The sequence below is a fragment of the Anas acuta genome, chromosome 6, assembly GCF_963932015.1.
Source record: "Anas acuta chromosome 6, bAnaAcu1.1, whole genome shotgun sequence".
In the NCBI taxonomy this organism is placed as follows: Eukaryota; Metazoa; Chordata; class Aves; order Anseriformes; family Anatidae; genus Anas; species Anas acuta.
In genome coordinates, this window is record NC_088984.1 from 35,893,926 (window position 1) to 35,912,963 (window position 19,038).

At 40.8% G+C, this 19,038-nt stretch overlaps 1 protein-coding gene across 6 annotated transcripts in view; it reads left to right on the plus strand.

Annotated features, from left to right (window-relative positions):
* MYO1B (myosin IB) overlaps positions 1–19,038 on the plus strand; it is a 106,551-nt gene that overhangs the window by 45,713 nt on the left and 41,800 nt on the right. For all 6 annotated transcript variants that reach the window (XM_068686536.1, XM_068686538.1, XM_068686535.1 and 3 more), the window contains 4 exons: positions 3,320–3,414; positions 6,552–6,656; positions 9,055–9,101; positions 11,266–11,329. In XM_068686536.1, coding sequence (XP_068542637.1) covers positions 3,320–3,414; positions 6,552–6,656; positions 9,055–9,101; positions 11,266–11,329 — 311 coding nt within the window. The remainder of the gene's footprint in view (positions 1–3,319; positions 3,415–6,551; positions 6,657–9,054; positions 9,102–11,265; positions 11,330–19,038) is intronic.

Consider the following 19,038-nt stretch of genomic DNA (forward strand, 5'->3'; position numbering starts at 1 on the left):
GAGTTCTGTTATTTAAGGCTTTTTGCCACTGTTACTCTGGGGTCAGCCCTGAGCACCCAGGCTCTTGTCTCAAGGGGCTGGTGTGCTGCTGGAAGCTGCCCGAGCCCTTCAGCAACTCCCCCTGCAGGCCTGTTTGCTGCTTCCCTTTGCGTTAACATTTTTAGGGTCGGACTTTGGGTTTCTTTGTAGAGCTGTCTGGCCATCTGGATCCACGTGGCCGGCGGAGTGGGTGCTCTAAAAAAGCAGAGTGATCTAGGTGTGGGTGGTGCTCTGACTTCAAATTGCTCCTATACTTAAATCTTAGCTATAAGAGAGCTCCAGCAAATAGTTCTGTTTGTTGTGGTAGGAGAATGTCGTCGTCTTCCAGGATAACCTAAAAATCATAGGCGAGTTTATTACAAGGTATGGTCAATGACACTGCTGACACACTCACCATTTAATTTGAAACACATGGGGTATAGCTGCCTTGTAAATTATGAACTATTTTAAAAAATGTGCTTAGGCTCTGTAATTGCGAGGCAGCTCAGCTAGTAGCATGTGGTTTAAAGCCATAGCTGTAAACGTTGACTTCCCAGAGCTCTGCCGAAAGGAAAAGGATAAAAGGGTTCTTTGCAGTCGACAGATCGTCAAAATATGTTAAGCTAAAGTGGTCTTAAATTGAATTAGTTTATATGTTTGTAACAAATAGGGGGGAGCATGAAGTTTTGTTTTTGGAACAAGCAGAGTTTGAACAAAAGGACTCGAAGCTTTTCAAGGCAAAGGCAGAAGAAGGTGGACGGGAAGGACAGTGGAGCAGTGCCATGCATTAAAGTTGACACAGCAGATGAATTGATCGCTTTTTCCTTTGAACTAAAGATCTGTGTTCAGGCTCTGATGCAAACGTGTCCAGCGCTGTTTGCGATGCCAGTGAGACAAATCTGGAACGCTGTTATTTCAATGCGCTCTTGGCTTTGCCTCCTCCAGCTGAATTGTTGGAGCAGTGGTTGAAACGTCAGAAGTAAATTTTAGAAAGCTTCTGGCTAACTTCTAACACGAACGCATACAAAACTTCTAAAATGAGTTTGCTGCTTCTTTTCTTGTGTCTCTAGCAGATAATAGTTGATATTAAATCTTGATGCTTGTGAAACTTTTGCTGGGTTGTGTAGAAGACTGGAGGAACAGAGGACGTATGCCCAGCATCCCTGCCGGGGTTGGGTATTATCAGCAGAACTGCCTGAGATCCCACTCTCTCCTCCAACTTCACGGGTCTCTTTGGAGCTTTAAACTTCAATTTCTTTGTTGAGGGAGGAGAAGGAATGTGATTTGTGTTTTTTTTTCACTGTGTGGTGTAGGCAGAGTTAATACATCAAGCACTAAAATATATTGTGACGGGCTGCTGGGAAACTAGAAATTGGGTATGTTAGGAAAGATGAATGGTTACGGGGCTGATTAACTCATAGCTCAGTATATCAACAGAAAGAGAATACCTCCTCTGTGCTTGGCGCTGACTTCATTGGAGCCGTGCCTCCCAGCTGGAAGCTGCTTTCACGTGGAAGCCATGGCATTGGCATGAAAGGTCTCTCGCGTGGCCCATGAATGCCCCATGCAGCTTTATATCTTTCCTCTGTGTCTTACTGCTTTTTATTTTTTTTAAATTTTTCCCTTGCAGAAAGGACAGTGACTGAAGTTAAACGTTGCTGGGATAAGCTTTACTGAGCGCCATGCATTGAGCTCGTCAGTTTACAAGGCTATCTGCAGCAGCGTTCAGCATCCATTATTCATTTCCTAAATATGTCCTGTAAGAGGGTCTGGTAAAGTGTTACTGCTACTGCAGCTTGGATGCTGGACAGTAAAGTAGATGCCAGAAATTGTGTCATGGTCTCTCAGCAGCCGAAGAGTTTTTCTGTTTTTGTGTTTTTTCTTCTCTAGTTTTAGCTCTCCAGCGTGTTGGCCCCATCACAAACTGGATTTGTGGTAATACGAAAAGCATTACAGCCTGCTACTTTCTTGTAAACACATTCTCACCTCTGCTTGAACTGCTGAGATGAAATGCCTCAATCACCATAGCACTAATAAGCTTTGAGAGATCAGGCTTAATTCTGGTTCAACGGTGAGTGTACCAAAAGGAGCGGTGACCTTTGGTAGTGGCTGTCAAATGGCTTGGCCCAGCTGTGCGGAGAAGGATCACAGCTCAGCGCCTGAGATAGTGCAGGCTGGGAGGAAAGCCCTGGAGGAGCCAGAGCCCCAGGCTGTTCATGCAACCGGACAGACAGACAGACAGGGTGCAGGAGAGAAGAACGGCAACCAACTGGGGCCATCGTGATGTGTTCGTATGAAGTTATTGGGGAAGAGAAGCCAGAAGGAAGAACAAGTGTCTGGAGCTTCAAGCTCCAGCAGTAGAGCCTCCGAAAGAAGCTCAGCATGGGTCACTACTTATATTGATTTGTCCATGCAAACCCCAGCTCGTTTCACGACACAGAGCTGGCTTTTTTCTTATCAGGGGGCTGGGGTTTCCTGTGAAAACTCCATGTGGCTACGCTGATGTATTTGCAGCTGTCAGGTGAAGGCAAAGCTCCTGAGCTGTTACAGAATAATCCAGTTTCTAAAAGATGCATCGGATCTGCAACCATGATGTGTTTTGTGTTGACCTGAGAGTTCATTTATGTTTGTCAACCATGGTTTATTTACTGTAAATAATAAACACTTCTATATGGACACAAACACCCAGTATTTTACTAGGTACAGTAATCTAACACAGCTCCTGCTGTGCTGAATGGACGTTCATTTCATGTAAAAATATGCCATGTTTTACTAGCAGATTTATCTCCTGAAGGTGGTTAATGCAAGTGTGCCCTTTTATGCGGATTATGCTTTTTAGTCCTTTTTCAGGTAGTGCTCAAGTTTTTGCAAGGGGTCCTAGTGCTGTCCTAGTGCCTTATTTCATTAACTGGAAAAAATGCTGGTGAATCAAAATCAATAGTACTCAGTCTCTGCCTCAAAATGACAACTGAAGAAAAAAAGAGAGTTTGTCCATTGAAGAATGCTACCTAAATACACCCCCCTCACCACCTCCTCCCAATTTTGAATTTGAGTTTGATATCTGTATGAAAACTTCCAAGATAGATTTTGCTTGTTTGTTCCTGGAGAAAAGTCTGAATAAATCACTGAGCCAAAGTATATAATTTGCTTCCATGGGTCTTCGTATTCTGAAAACTGAAAGCTTCAGCACTTAGAGAACACTACATGCTTGGATTGTTTTTTATTTTTTTTTTTTGCTATTTTGTGTTATTGCTGCTACTCGTGCTATCTAATTCTTAATTGTCTCTTTCTTAATTTGCAGCTTTGCTCTGTCAGATGAAGCATACAGATCTTTAAGGGACCAGGACAAAGACCAGTGTATTCTTATTACAGGAGAGAGCGGAGCTGGTAAAACAGGTAATAAACACCTTTGATCTCATTCAAAAGCATTCAGAGTTATTCAGACTCTTTTGCAAAGTGATACTAGGGGCTGTAAGAGTTGAGAGATACTGCTATGTTTTTGTGTCTGGCCATTGCAGAAAACGAAGGCCATCATGTGTGTTGCAGTCTGGGTGATCTTCCATAAACTCAAGTTTTTTCACATTGTTGCCATGATGTAGTCCTGTCACGTTTTGATACGGTATTGCTATAATTATGCAAAGACATGCTACAGGTTTGTGAAAGACTATTGCAAGGGCCTGAAAACTTTTAGGTTCTCCCCATGAAAAACACTGAAGACAGTGCGAACTGAACGCTCTTGCTCTCCTAGACTGTAAGGCAGTTCTATGAAGCTTTTGCATGTCTTTTAATAAATGTATGCCTTTAAGCTGGATTATACCATTTACCCAAGGAAAATAAATAGCAGTAGCTGATTACTTTGGAAATTTCATCAGTCTTTTGCGTGCTGTGCTGAGCTACAACTCTAAGGTTGGCTGGTGTACCAGAACACTGTGTTTCTAAGGCAAAACTGAAATTACCTTGAAAATTACTGCTAATTTTAAAACTGGAGTGGTGGAAATCAGGTGAGGATTGCATAATTGCAGAATACTTTAGAATTACCTTAAAAAAGAAACAAAAAAAAAAATAAAAAGTAAACAGTTATTTCTGAACAACAGCTTAAAACTGAGTTGACTTGCAAAAGGTGGGTAGGAATGCATGTATTTGTTTTCACGTCATTTAAGAGATTTCTTTGAGAAAATGTGAAGCTTTGTTTATGCTCAACAAGACTGAGATGTGTTACAGAAAGTTGCTTTACAAGCTTTTAGTGGAAATCTGGAGCATGAACTTCATCTTTAGAGTGCTGAGATAAATGCTTTTGGCTTCCTTTTTCCATGTTTTCCTTTTTTGATTAGCGGCATCCAGTTGAGAGGTCTCAAATTCTTGTAATTTTATCATTTTTTCCAGTTCAATAACATGCAAATAAATGTGTGTTCAGTAAAAGTATATATTAAATAATTGAGTTCTTATTAATATGATTATTATGGACTCTGTCTAGGAGTTCAGACATTAGAAAGGAGTTCAGTACCAAAACTCTTTTAGTTTTGATTTCCTCAGGAACAGTGAGTTATCATGCAGCTGAAGTGCAACTTTATTAATGTATTTATTCAGCTGAAAGGTTTAGGAGTGGTTGAGTTTCTGAAGCTCTCTGTAAAAAGGATTCTGGTAGGTTCAGGTTTGTATATAAAATTACTGAACCTCGTAGCTCTGTGGGCCATGATTTGAATTATTCCTTCTTCGTAAAGGTAAGTACAGAGTAACATAAGAGCATGGTTTGAAATTCAAGACAGTAATGGACTCAGAAATTGTAATACTCTCTCCTTAATATTTGGCGTAACTATAGTTGCTGAAGTGGGGCTATTAGCTGAGAATAGGTTTCCATTGTAAAGAGAAAGGACGACAGTAAAGGAAATTCCTGGAGCTGAAGAAACTTGGTGGTACAGGTCCAATAAAACTCTGTTTCAGAATATGTTTTCTGGCAGCCAGAACATTTGATATGCTTGGGCTGGGAGAATCAAATCTGAACCCTCTCCAATTGTTTTCTTTATTTCACTTCCTTTATTTTTTATTTCTTTTTAACTTGTTTCGCAGCTTGTTTATATTGATAATTGATAGTAACAGGAACATTGTGCAAGAAAACACGGTACGTTAACAGAATGAGCATTGTGTTTAGATGTTGTTAGATGTTAAGGCAGTGATTCACTTCCTGGTGTCTTTGGTCAATGAAGCAGAGTTCCTAATAAAAGAAAGGGCCTTTATTCTCTCTCTCAGTGATGTTCAAAGCCTATCTTGAGGCCATTGTATATATTCCTATTGCATATTATTTTATAATGGCTTATTTGCTGCTTCAGTGCTTTCTCGTCTCTTTGATTGAGTAGCTCTCCTTAGAGATTTTAGCAAATGTTTCAAATCAAGTAGTTTGGTAATTCCAAGCTCTGAAGGGAAGGGTTTTTTAGAAATGAGAGCTGGGCTCGAGGAATTACTTGGTTAAGGGAGATGGGAAGGCACATGAACACCCCTGGAGTTGTGCTTGCTTGCTTGCTGTGTTGCAGGTTTGCTCTGTATTCCTTGCAATATAGGATAGTAATTTAATACTGGCAAACGAATTTGATTAAATAGGAAAGAATCAAAATCCAAGGGATAACTCGTTTATCAGTTCTTTCCTAAAATGAAACCCTCAAATTTGTAACAGATCTCTGACTAGCGAGTAATGTTTTTTTTATGACCATTGTGTTGAGCTGCTAGGGATTCCAGCTGCTAGTCATTACACTGTACATCAGCTGATAATGCCTCAAATCTCACTGTCTTGTGTCACATGAACCTCACAGACTCCGTTTATAAACAGAATCCTTTCTCAGCTGCTCTTTGTCCTAACCAGCAAAAACATAAGGGTTGGATGGATTTTTCCATCAGAAATTTTCATTCCTGTTTGGGTGATCGACACCCATGTGAACACAGCCTGGAGTCCAAAAATTGTTCCAGATCTATTTGAAGGTATAAACTTTGAACACAGTTTTGTTGTTTAAATGAAGTCTCTACTGACTCTAAAGTTTATACTTTGAAACAGGCTGCGTAACGTTATGCAGTGTTGAATTGCCATTATTTATTTACTTGTCATTTACTCTGAGCTGTGATGGCACGTGTATAGCATTGTATGCTGTGTGCTTACACTTGTGCTGTTGTGTATCTGCAGATGTAAACCGATTGAATTTTGTATCTTGAAACTGCTCAGGCTTAGTTTTGCAGGCCGAAACCTTCAGATCAAACATTCAGGTGTGTTAGCTACAGATTATTTTCCTTCCTAACTAGGGAGGCTAAATGAAGAGGTAGCTGGAGTGTGCCATATCCTGGTGGCCTCTTTAGCTTGGGTGGACTTCAGGTATCTAAGTCAACTGGTGTAAAGGCAGGTGGTCCAGCAACAGAGAAGAAATCTGACTTGAAATGTGCTGATGATTCCTGTCTGGCATGATGAAAACATGATGGAGATCAAGTCTCCAATTCCCCTTATGACCAGTTGTCAATACTTACTGCTGTTTTGTTTTGCTCTCCCCCTACAGAGGCAAGCAAACTTGTCATGTCATATGTAGCTGCAGTGTGTGGCAAGGGGGCAGAGGTTAACCAGGTAAAAGAACAACTTCTGCAGTCAAATCCAGTTCTTGAAGGTAAGCTTCTCTTGGAGCGTGTGCGACTGACTGTGTTACCTCTGCATGTATCAGCTTCTCCCATGAGCTGGCTTTGAAAACCAGATCTGCTGTTGTTTTGTACGTACTTGGTGTCTGCAACCATGGAAAATGCTGTCTGTGAAGACAGACACAAGTTATTCAGTTACGGAGAGGTCAGCTTAAAAACAAAATCGTTTTCCTCACTTCCTAAATGAGAGCTTAGGAAGTTAGGTCATATCTCCCAGCCTCCTCCTGCTTCTCTCTTAGGGTGTACCCTTCCTTAAGCCTGGCTTGAAGATGCCTGCTGTTGTCAAGAGATTTAACTTCAGTTCGATCCCTCTGATTCATTTCCTTCCAAATTATATTATTATAGTCCCTAGTAAACAAACAATCTCTGTAAAACATTATTTTTCTTTTAGAAAAAAAAAAAAAGTGAAGAAATGGATCTTAGTAAAAACTAACCCGATCCATATGGATGCCTGCTATTCCCTAGTACTTATTGTTCCCTGTGTCTGGTGTCTCTGTCAGCCTGTCTTCCTGACAACTGCCTTTCCTGCTTTCCCATCAAGGACTTCATGATTGTCCGGATTTTTGCTTTTTAATTAGTCAGTTTGAAGTGGTTGGCTGCCAGAAACAGGATCTTCATTTTTCCTGGAGATAGGCTGTAAGGTCCTCAGAGCTTGCAGTTTTCTCCCATTGTCTAATAATTGCCTTCAGAAGAGCCTTGGTTAGTGCTGACTCATCTAGGTCTGTTGTGTTGATCCTTGGCGTGTTTTTTTCCACAGTTTTTTGAGCTACCCAGACATCTTCTCATAACTTCTGTACAAAGATATGTCACTAGGGTCAGAAGGTACACGGTGCTTGTCAGACTATTGACGGTCAACATTTTATTTATTGTTTAACTATCTGTATATATGTGTAAGGATTTGGAGTCTACACATACCAAGCACTCATTAAATGAGTGGGAGCAAGAGAAAAAAAAGAGGGAAGGGTAAAAGCCAAAGACTGAATGGGGGGCTGCAGCCCTCTGTGGTTTTGGGTTCCCAGAGAAGTGCTGTGCTGCTCTAATCCCGTTTCTGGAAGGCAGGCTTCAGATAGAGACAGAAATAGTAGGGGGACTATGGAAGCTTTGTTTGCTAAAGTGAGGTTGCTCTCCTCAAATGCCAAATTCATTGGATTTCTTGTTAGTTTATGAATCTTTGTTTCAATGCAAGAGGAATACTGAAAGCTCCCAGAAAGGTACCTTGTGATTTTAAGGTATTATTTGTTCTACTTGGTGCTTATGACAGCTTATTGGACCCTGGATTATTCCAGGAGGCTGCTGAGCAAGCCTGGCCGCTTATATATATTTTAGACAGGAATTAAGCATTTGTGGTTAGATTTGTTTTCCTTTGGTTACGTAGTTCTGCTTCAGTCAAGCTGCAGTGCAAGGAAATGGCATAAATGTTACATATGCAGCATTTATCTTATGGGAATTCTTTATTTCTTTTTTAACTACGGTGGCTACTGTAAATTAACTTTCAGAAACAATGAACTTCAGGGAAAACCGAGGAACGTGTCTCACGCTCTATAATGGAACGTTTGTGTCTGGTTCGGTGCGGTTATAAATGACTCCACTGTTCAGCACTGCATTTAAGAAAATGCAGCCCTGAGATTTGGTTGTTGAAAAGATGATTTATTGCAGGGCATAAAGATTTTAAAAACAATTCTTTCACTTATCCTTGGCCTTCAGGAGCAAGAAACTTTTCCTTTTGGCTCCAGTTCTTTGATCAAGAATAAGTCTACTCATGCAAGTTTGTTGAAGCCTAAAAGCGTGTATTTATTTCTATCCAAAAAACATTGACTTGATCTTTGAAAATATATATGCTATATAAATAAATACTGGCCATAAATCAACTCTCCTGTTGCAGTAGGAGCACTCTAATTATTAATGCAGGGGACGCGCTCCTGTCTCAACTTACTGAGCTTTGACAATACGTGATCTTAAGACCTTGAGTTGTCCTCCTGTCCTGTGTATGTTGAGCTGGTGGCCGCCCATCCAAGCGTTTTGAATCATTAATTATAAATGTGATGATTCAGGCTTGAGGATATGCGGTAAATGCAGGTGCAGTTTTGTCTTGGAACAATTTCACTTTTTATGTTTTTCTTTCGCTTTTGTTAATGAAGTGTCAGCACAAAGCTGCTTTGGACTTCCATAGGTGTTTTCCTGATGGAGATAATGTCACGCTTAGTCTATCTGCAGTGACTCATATATCTCTGCAATGAATGGGGTATTGTATCTCAGAAGTTTATGATTTTTTTAAAATGTATAAAAAGTCATAAATGTTATTGCATTAATTTTAATTTTATTTTTTTTTTACTGGTAGATTTGGTCTTAATTGTTCTTCTCTTTTGCCAGCTTTTGGAAATGCCAAAACAGTGAGGAATGACAACTCCTCTAGATTTGTAAGTATTTTCTCCAAGGCTGAATCTCAACTCCTTATAGAGGAATAGAGGAGAACACGTTAAGTTGTTCACTGTTTCTGTTTTAACTTGTATCAGCCATCACAGAGTGAAGGAATAATTTGGCAAGAGAACATTCTTGTAGTTGCCCAAGAAGAAAAAATAAAATGAAAAAATCTGTGACCAGATGAAAACATAAATACAGCACAGCTGGGTTCTTTAATTTTCTGGTACTGGTGGCCTTCGTGTCAGTGACCGTGTGCCTCACAAGTGGCCTGTTTAGAAGTTTGATCTTTGTGTGATCTCATTTTCCAACTAAACGCGTACATTTTTTCATTAAAATTCCTAATTGGGGTTCTAATTTTACCTCTCTGGTGTTTCAAGCTGTGTTTGCACCTTTTCTTGGTAAATAAGTATTTGTAATGTTGCCCTTTTGCTTACACTCTTTATAATCAACTGGTTGAATTGAGGGTGTTTTAGCATGAAACTGAATGTGAAATTACAGGAACTGACAATTGGAGGGGGGGAGAAGCTAGAGTTGGGAGACTCATAAGTGTGTATTCACAATTTATTTCTGCTGCTAAAATCAGATGACTCAATGCACCTTTGTAATTTGCTCACTTGAGTGAAGTCAGAGGGAGTGAGATACACGGACAAAAAAGAGCGTTGGAAGAAAAAGCACATGGATGAGAGCCTGGGACATGACTACACCGAAGAATGGCTTATTTTTTTCAAAAAGGGAGACTTCCCTGTCCCTTCCCCTGCAATGCTGGACAGAAAGAGACAGAAAACGCTCAGCTGTCAGAGATGACGTCCTGTGGAAAGGAGGAGGAGACAGCAAAGAGGAGGAGAGGTGGCATGTGCAAGCAGGAGTCTTTCCAGGACAAAGTGCAACCAACTCGTATTTCGCGTTTCAAGTCCTTGCTTATAAACGCAAAGCTAAAAATACTTCTGGAAACAGCCAGCTGGCCCAGTCCTTGGGAAATTAAGATTTAATTATCTGATTTAATTCTTTATCTCGCAAATTTGAATCAGCTCAGAATGAACTTCAAACATGAAAGCACAAGTATTGTCCTGTCTCGTCTGCTGCAGCTGCCAGCAGGAGAAGACTGGAGTTTAACTTGGAGCTCAATGTGCCAATCTTGACAAAATACACAGTAAATTAAAAAAATACCTTTGAGGCAGTCAGTGTAAAGTGCTTGATTTTCATGTTCTGCAATTAAAATCAAAAAAGAAAGAAAGAAGGAAGAAATCTCTTCCTAAATACACTAAGGAAGGATAAACACAACGATTCTTTCAATAGCTTGTTTTTGTTCTCTGTTAAGTAAGCACCAGAGGATGGTGAGATCATTTCTGTGCATGGCTTCGGGAATTGGTTTGAATTCCTACCAGCACTTTTTATCTTTCTAAACTTCCTTGCCAGTGTGAGCTGCGCTCCCAGCGTGGATCTGTCCGCTCCGTCGATTAAAACGATGCGAAGAGCAGCGTGATGCGGAAAAAGTCGCACAAGGAAATGCACGGCGGCCCTACAGCAGGGTGGCTCTTGTGGTGACAGCCTGCTAATTGTTGCCTCCGGTCTCCTGAGTTACGAGGCGGAGAGTTCAGTGGGAAAAATCTATCTCTTTCAGAGGGCAGGCACGCACCGATGGACAGACACCCCGCAATTACCAGCTGTAATCGCTGCCAGCCGGGCCTGCGAGGCAGACCGAGTGGCGAGCCTCTAAGTGCTCTGATTCACGCTCCAGGAAGATTTTGCATTGAGAAAATAAGTCTGCTAGGACATAATTTCTTCCTGCATTCCTCCGTTAATAAGCGTGGCAATGCCTACGCGGCCACAAACACTGTTTGGTGGTGTTAGTGTTCGGGTGAAAGTCTGCGTAATTTATGTTTTCTTGATACAACCAACAAAAGTGCCTTGCTTAGCAAGTGAGCAAATTACTGGGTTGCGTTGTAGACCTGAACAAAGCAGTTGTCATGAAAATCTCCATCTGTGATTGTGAAATTAGAAGCCTCGAATCATTTTCTCTTTTTCAAAATCTGATAGCGTGCACAAGAGGTTGCCACATTGCTCTTTTAGCCGGGAAAAATTATCAAATAACTGTTAAAAATGTCTCAGAGAGCTTTTCTTAAACAGAACTTACAGTGTTAAACTGTGCTGCTTTCACAGGGCAAATACATGGATATTGAGTTTGATTTCAAGGGTGATCCCCTCGGAGGAGTTATAAGTAACTGTGAGTATTGTTCCTGCTGTCAGCATATTCACAGCTTCACGTTTTGTCCTAAAAGGAAGTTGCTTCAACTATTGAAGAAAACAGCTGCATTTGTCTAATTGAATCAGTCCCCATTACGTGATAAATTCTGCTTTTTAATTTTGTTTTGGTTCTGAGGAGAGTATAGGAGAGTAAGTGAGAAGCACCTTGAAGCATGAACGATCGATGTATGGTTTTAAAGGGGAATGAGTAAGATGCACGGGTCTGTATGTTGCCTCTAAAGCTGGTAGCAGAAGGATTAAGGGTATATGAGGCTTTTTTATACTTGAATCCCCGGGCTCAGGCATGTTACTTGATTTGATGGGCTGTGTAGGGATGGTGGATGATGCTGGAGATGTGCTGCTTTATAATTAGGAAGTCACACCGAGCATGCCGGAGATCAGCACGGAGTAGCTGTGCTTACTGGGAATCAAAGCCTTCTGTGCTCATTTTAGTGCACCTCGCAGTACAGGAAAAGGCTCAGCATGAGAGCATAAAAAACTGCTGAGTTTAGGGTGGGGAAGGTGGCCTCAGAATATCTTGCTGGAAGTGTAAGGCTGCTGCTGGGAAGTCCATACAATGCAGACACTTCAGCCAGTTCTCTAACCAGTTGGAAAGAACGAGACTAAGGAGCCAGTGCCAGTTCAGGATGCCTTGATTTGCTTTTCTTTCTACAGCTTAAGTGCAGCTTTTTAAAGAAATTGTTCTTTTGTGCTATATAAAGCCATGCTTGTTTGTTTTTCTTTATTTTTAAAAAGGGGAGGGGTGGAGGAGGGCAGTGAGTGACTATACTAGGTGTCAGTGACCTGCCTTCGACCTCTCTTCCTACTCAGCCAAATTCAGCACTGCTCGTAAAGGTTGGCTTCTGATTCCATTGCCATTTTACTGGTTGTGAAATAATTCATCTTTCCAGGTGAAGGTTTTCTTTCTTTTTTTTTTTTTTTTTTTTTTTTTTTAACTTTTTTTCCCCAGATCGCCTTTTGCCGACGGGCCTGAAAGAGCATTGTTTTTGCGATGGAGTAGATCTTGATACTCAGAGCAGTCATTCTTTAAGTGTTTATGGCTATCCATTAACTTTGACACTCAGCAGTCAATAAAATTAGAAGCTAAATACACTCAGTGTATTCATCAATAATTAAATTGGGACAAAGTGTATTCATCAATAATTAATTTTGGACAGAAAGGTTTCAGCAGGCCGTTTTGTTTTTGTTTGGTTGTTGGTTTTTTTTGTACTCATTCAGAATAGAGACATAAAAGTGAACTCTGCTTTGCAGAATGGACATTCAGCAGTTTGTCTTTGAATATAATGTGCTGAGTCATGTAATTAACATACTGTCATATCAAAAGGCAATCCAAAGCGTTACTCTGTAGTTTATCTGCCTTATAAATCCTAGCATATTGTAATTATAACATCGCATGTAATTATAATGACGTGATGATAATCAAAGGCAGGCATATTTTTCAATCTTCCTAAAAGATGTTTATTTTAAGCATTCCCCCTGTCTTCTCATGTTTAATAAGCATCTGAGAGCAAGAAGATGAATATTAAATTTAAAGAGACCTTATGTGTAAACCCTGTTGTGGAAAAACGATACTAACTGAACCATGAAAAACTCTATACTCATAGGGCAAGTCTCAGGTAAATGCTGAGCTCCTGTAGCTGGGTGTTAATATATACAATCTTTGATTTAATGTTCACAGAACTTATAGTCCATCCATCTCTTAAGACTTGGTTTGGATTCTGTACAATTTAAAGCAAGTGTCTTGTCTCACCTTAGCTTTTTCCGTGCTTGTAGAGCCTGCAGCGTTGCGTTGATGTGGATGAGAAATGTTTCTGGTGAATCACCATTCTGGGCTTAGCGGGAGCTTAAAATCTTCTACAACATTTAGAATTTACTCTGGCTGTGCTCAAATTTAGGATTTGCCATCTTAATTCATAAAGTAGGGAGTTCAGCAGTGCTGAAGTTTCCTACCCTTAAAAGGGAAAGCGTGATTAGTTTGTTAATAAATATTCTTCGCTTTCGGACCATCTGTTGGTTCGGTGTTAACATCATGGGAAGATGATACCATAATATTTTGATTAAACTTTATTAGTTGAATCTGATGAACGTGGTTTCCAAACACCAGCAAAGTCAGTGGGCTTTCTGGGTCACGGCGTTTGTCACTGAGCCGCGTTTCATGTGGTGAGGGACTGGAAGCAGACGTGTCGAACAGCTGGTGTGTTTCGGTGGCAAGAAGGCTAATGAAAACACGCCACAAATCTTATCAGGCTGTTAGAGATCAACAGAGACCCATTAGGGCTTGCTTGAAAGGTCTGTCCTAGCCTGAAATGCTCTGAGCCTCTGTGAGAGACCAGGCAATTTGCTCTTCACACCATAACTGATGCTATCGTGACCTTCCCGTGAGCGATTCTTGTGGTGTCCCTCAATGAGCTCTTGCTCCTTAATGACAAGGGTTCACCTACAAGTGAACCTCTCAGGGGAAGGAGCTAGAGGGCAAAATTACCACGACAATGCTCTCTGCATGTGGCTCCCGTCTGGAGATGTGAATGGAAATGTCCACCAGCTTTAATGGGAGCTGGTAGGCCTGAAACATTGATGTGCCCTAAATGGAGGGGTGAACCTTTTTGGTAAAGTGAGAATGCAAATAATAAAATGCAGGGGACTGTAATGGGCGAGTTTTGTAATGCCTATGAAGTTAGGACCGGTATGTTCCCAAACTGACAATAATTTTGTGTTTGAACAGCATAAAATCCACACGGACTCACTACATGAGCATTACACAGCCGCTCGCAGCTTCTGAGTGCTCTGATTTGTAAGGCATTTGAATGCTGTACAACCCGAAAAAAAAGAAGCCAACAGTGGAAAATCTGAGATGAATGTGATTTATGCAATCTTTTATTACTTCAGCCAAGACTTTTTTCCCCTTAGACTACAAAGGAAAAACAAGTTCAGGTAGCATGTTGCACTTGTTTGACCCTACAAATGCCATAATTGAAGCATGAGGGTGAAGTAAGCTGTAGTATTTAAGCCCGAGTCTTCCCTTTTTGTTAGTTTTCTGTGAAGGCCCCAGCATTTGCAACAAGGCACACGGCATTTACATTTGGTCTCCATAAAGCAAACAGGACTTCCCGTCCTGCTCTGAGCACATGAGCTCACTCCTGTGCTCAAAGCCTTTTTCCAAAGCTCTTGTAGGGAAAGGCAGTTGGAGGGTTTCGTAATTAACTTGCTTTCACCTGGGTATGATATTGTGGAAATAAATTACAGAAACCCTCAGTACTCCTCCTGGTTTTCCTTTTATTAAATCTGCTGTGTTAGTGGGGGTTGGAGCAGGAGAACAATAGCTTTTTTTCTGGTGTAATAACAGAATAACTCCTCTCGCAACTGAAGATGGGTGTGTTTGCAAAATACGAGGTGTTAATTGCAACAGTTTATCTAGCTGTGAAACACGACTTTCTCCAGAAATGCTGTCTGTCTTGTACTCAAGATGATGTTGGTGTGTGTACGCTCATAGGATAATCAAGGTTGGAAAAACCCTTGAAGGTCAACAAGTCCAACCATCACCCAGCCTTACCGCGTCCCATGGCTTCACCTCAGTGCCACATTTGCACAGTGCATAGCACAGGGTGCGCTTGGTTTGTTTTGTGCATTTTTGGGTACATCAAATTTCACGGTTGAAATAATTTTTCACGGTGCAGTCCAAACTGTTTCACTCTGGCAGTTGCTCAGACCTTTTCAAAGGCAGGGATCTTCCAATATCTTGCCCAGAATAATTAAGCAAGCCTTAGGTTTTCTCGTTTCACCTGGGATTTCCTGCTGAAAGATACCTAGCTTTTTAGCATGAGGTCATCTTTCCTAATCCACCTAAGCCCTTCTGTGATTTAATGATTAACCAGCAGATAACAGTGGTGCATATGAAGTACAGTATATGTAATGCCTGCTTTTGAAAAGCCATTTTTAACCAGCACAGTGTACTTAAAGCCCAAACAATAGGGGATGAAAAAAGGACCCTGTTTTCCCATCTGTTCCAAAAGCAGTGTGAAAGAAGCCTATGATGTGTTGCTAAACGAACAACTTTTCAAATTAGCCAAGTGAGAGTGATAATGTTACAACTTGTTCTTCTTTCCAACTTGTTTGTTCAGTATAAAAGATGAAAGTAATTACCCTTTTGCTGAGAAATCAACAGCTTGGGCTGCTGATTTTTGTTATGTGATTGCTCTTAGTTCCTTTGCTCAGGGAAATATTACACAGGCATTTTACAAGTAGACGTTTTGGAGAGAGAAATTTATTCTGGTGTTTGTTGTTGCTGTTTTTCAATTATTACTATTATTTTTGCATTTTAAATAATCTTAGCTTGTCCCAGTGTCTCCCTTGGCATTTCAGTGAGCACAGTTTTCACCTTTTAGGTAACTGTCTTGCTTAAATTAAGAAGCTCTTGGAAGAAAACCCTAAATGTTTTGATTAGTTAATTATTATTATTTTAATTTCTTTCACTGCATATACTATCTGTGCAGTAGTTTTTGTCTGATCCAATATTGGTCACTTCTTCCAAGTGACCTCAAATATTCTTCCAACTTATTATAAACTTTGTAGGAATAATATAAAAAAGTTCCCGAGAAGCCACTGCTGTATTTTATTTTTCATCAGTAACTTTTTTTTGTCAACAGCTGAAGAATCTAGGTGGGAGAACAGAACATGATTTAACGTAATGTGGTTGTAGAGATGAGCTTCCACGCCTAGAAAATGTTCTGTAATTTTGGTTCCGTAGCTAGCAGGGGTCTTGGTAATGGCCAGCTGAAGAGGAGATGACCAAAATAAACTTTTTCTAGATTATTCAGAATGTGTCAAGGTAGTGTATTTTATTTATTTATTTATTTTGCTTGTGGTGTTTACTACTTCCTTTCGTGAATGTTGGTTTGATTTCTGGTATATTTAGAGGAAATATTACATATCCTAAATATTTCTGCATTGGGCAAGTGACCAAAAAGAAATAACATAAATTTGTACGTTATAGTTTGCAGAAGTATTTGGCATCAGTCCCTGTTCTTTTTATGTTGAGTTCAGTTCGGCAGGATGCTCACACAGATACCTTGCTTTTACACCGGTGTTATCTAGGAGTAACAAATGATCTTCATGACTGGAGGGCTGTAGCTGGATTTTGAGGTATCCAAGTAAATGGCTATCCAAACAGTATTATTTGAGGAGTATCAGCAATTTGAACAATTGTGTTTCCAAGGTGGACCTTTCCCAGACAATTTAATTTTCACCGTAGCTTTGATACACAAAACAGGCTAGATGTTTCTGTTCAAGCAGAAGCATTGCTGTATAATGCAGAGGGAATACATAACCCATAAATATATCGTATTTATACCACGTCCCTTTTCATAATTCATATACAAATGCAATATGTATAGAGGTTTTGTTTTGTTAGTGTGTGTTTTCGTATAGACAAGCACCATCTGTCTACACGTGCCCCTGCGAACTGCTGGAATCACCAAGTGTCAGCGTGCAGAAATCTGACGTGCCTCTGCCCCTTCTCTTTTGGTTGTTTAATGCACACGATTTGTAGTCACACGAGAGTTAATACCAAACTCACGGGTTGTGCAATCCTAGCTTTAAAGAAAATGCGTTTGATTTATTAAAATGCTAATAGAGCAAACAAAGGGAAAAAGTTTCCTAAGAGTAGTTCAGATGGTTTGCATCCTTGCTTCCAGTCTGATTTCAGTCTTCGTGTGAAGAGAAGAGAAAAAAAAGGAGAGAAAGAATACAGCCTTAAAAAGAACTGGCTAGCAGTTGCTCTGGTAAGGTAAAATACCCAACTTTCTGCTTTCTGGAGCTTTTAACCTCAATTACGAAGGCAGACAGAATGTGACATATCGGGACTTTGTAAGGCTGGCTGTTAATTACCTAACCTTCTAAAAATATATCGTAGAAATAAAATAAACTGTGGCGAAAAATCCAAGACAGCTATTCCTATAACATAAGATGTTAAATTAGGCATACGCTCAAGAAAACTGTTTGTTAAATCTGCTGAAGGCATGCATGTAATTAGAAGACTTACATATAATATTTTGCCAGGATGTGTAGCTAGGCTTTTATGACAGCGTTTGAGTCAATTTATATATAGAATGTTTTTCAAGCCAGCTAAGCCAAACCACTTTGCAAACTGCATTTCTTCAATATCCTCTGAAAATACAGCCGTTTCCTGAAGTGTGTGTAGCCACCGCGGGAGCTGAAGTTGTTTATTTCTCTGAGATGAAAGTTGGCAGCCATCCGCTCCGACACTTAGCTCAAGATCTTGTAGAGCCAGCATGACTCCGAGCTGCCTCACCTTCGCCTTTCCTCTCTCGGCCCCGTGCTAACACTTGGGTGGTGAGCTAGCTTCTCCCTTTGAGAGGTTTTTAATTCATGAGACAGGGCTGAAAAATGAGAGAGGGTCGGGTTATTCGTGGACGGCTCTGAGTTTCAGCCACAGATCAAACAGAGGAGAGCTCCAGCCTCGGGAGAAGTTGGAGGTGGACGGGTACTCCAGGCTGCAGTGTTGGTTATCTGCTAAATAAAGAGAAAAATCAAATGGAAAAGCAAAAGCACAAACCTGTAGCCTGCCCCATCCTGCTGTAAAGATGACCTGCTGGCAGTATGGGGCAGCCACTTGCTCGGGTGTACCTTTATCATTGGCCATGGAAAGTAACTGTAGGATTACTGAGTTACAAAACCACAAATGTTTATTCAAAAAAGTCTAAAGTTCTTGGTCACAGTTGGTGGTGCCGGGAGATTCATCTTTGTACAGCCTTCACCCTGGCAGATGTGCTGTGGGGTGGGAGCTGCCTTCACCGCCACCTGCCGTGGCACCTGAAACGCTTCTCTCAGGCAATTGTGGCTTTATGGGATGAAGTAGCCGAGCCGATATTGGGGGCTGCCTTAATATGAGCCAACTAGAAGTTTAATAATACTGCCCTACTTTTGTTCCTGCTGTCACTGGTTAATTATTAGAGCAGGAATTAATTTTTGAACCTGTCTTGCTGTTGTTTATTTGCAAAGCCTCCTAAGGCTCGTGTAGTTTTGTGAGTTTTATGGGGTGAAGCCTTGACATTGGTGCCTGTTCCATCAGAAGGTGCTTGCAGCGGGGACAAACAGATGCTGCTTTGCTCTCCTTGCTGCTCCTCGGGGCAGGTGTCCCCTCCCAGAGCTGGGCTCCCACATGCAGCAGCTCCCCAGCTGCTCTTCCCTGGGGGCTGGAGCAGGGAGCAGGAGCACTGAACAGGAGCAGTTGCAGCACAAATGGGAATGTGAGGAAAGGGATGGTATAATACACGTGGGATATTGTGGAAGCCATGCAGGGGAAGTACTGAGCAAGCCCGCAAGCCCACAAGTCTTCCTGTCACGTGCATAGCCTTTTGGTATTCATTCATTCATTCATTTATTTATTTTATAATATTTATCTTATTTATTTTATAATATTTTATTTATTTTAATATAAGAATTCTTACCGACTCTCTGTTTTGTGGCTTTACTGACATGGGTTGATGTCTTTTGAGCACATCTCCTGTGACCTGAGTTTTGCTCGTAGGCTGCAGCATTTAGAGGTGCATTGGGCCTTGCTCAGAGAACTTAGCTGAGAAATATGTCCTAACGTGATTAATTTGTGATACTGTTCATGCCATCATTTATTGTCTTCTGGCTTGCTGGTGA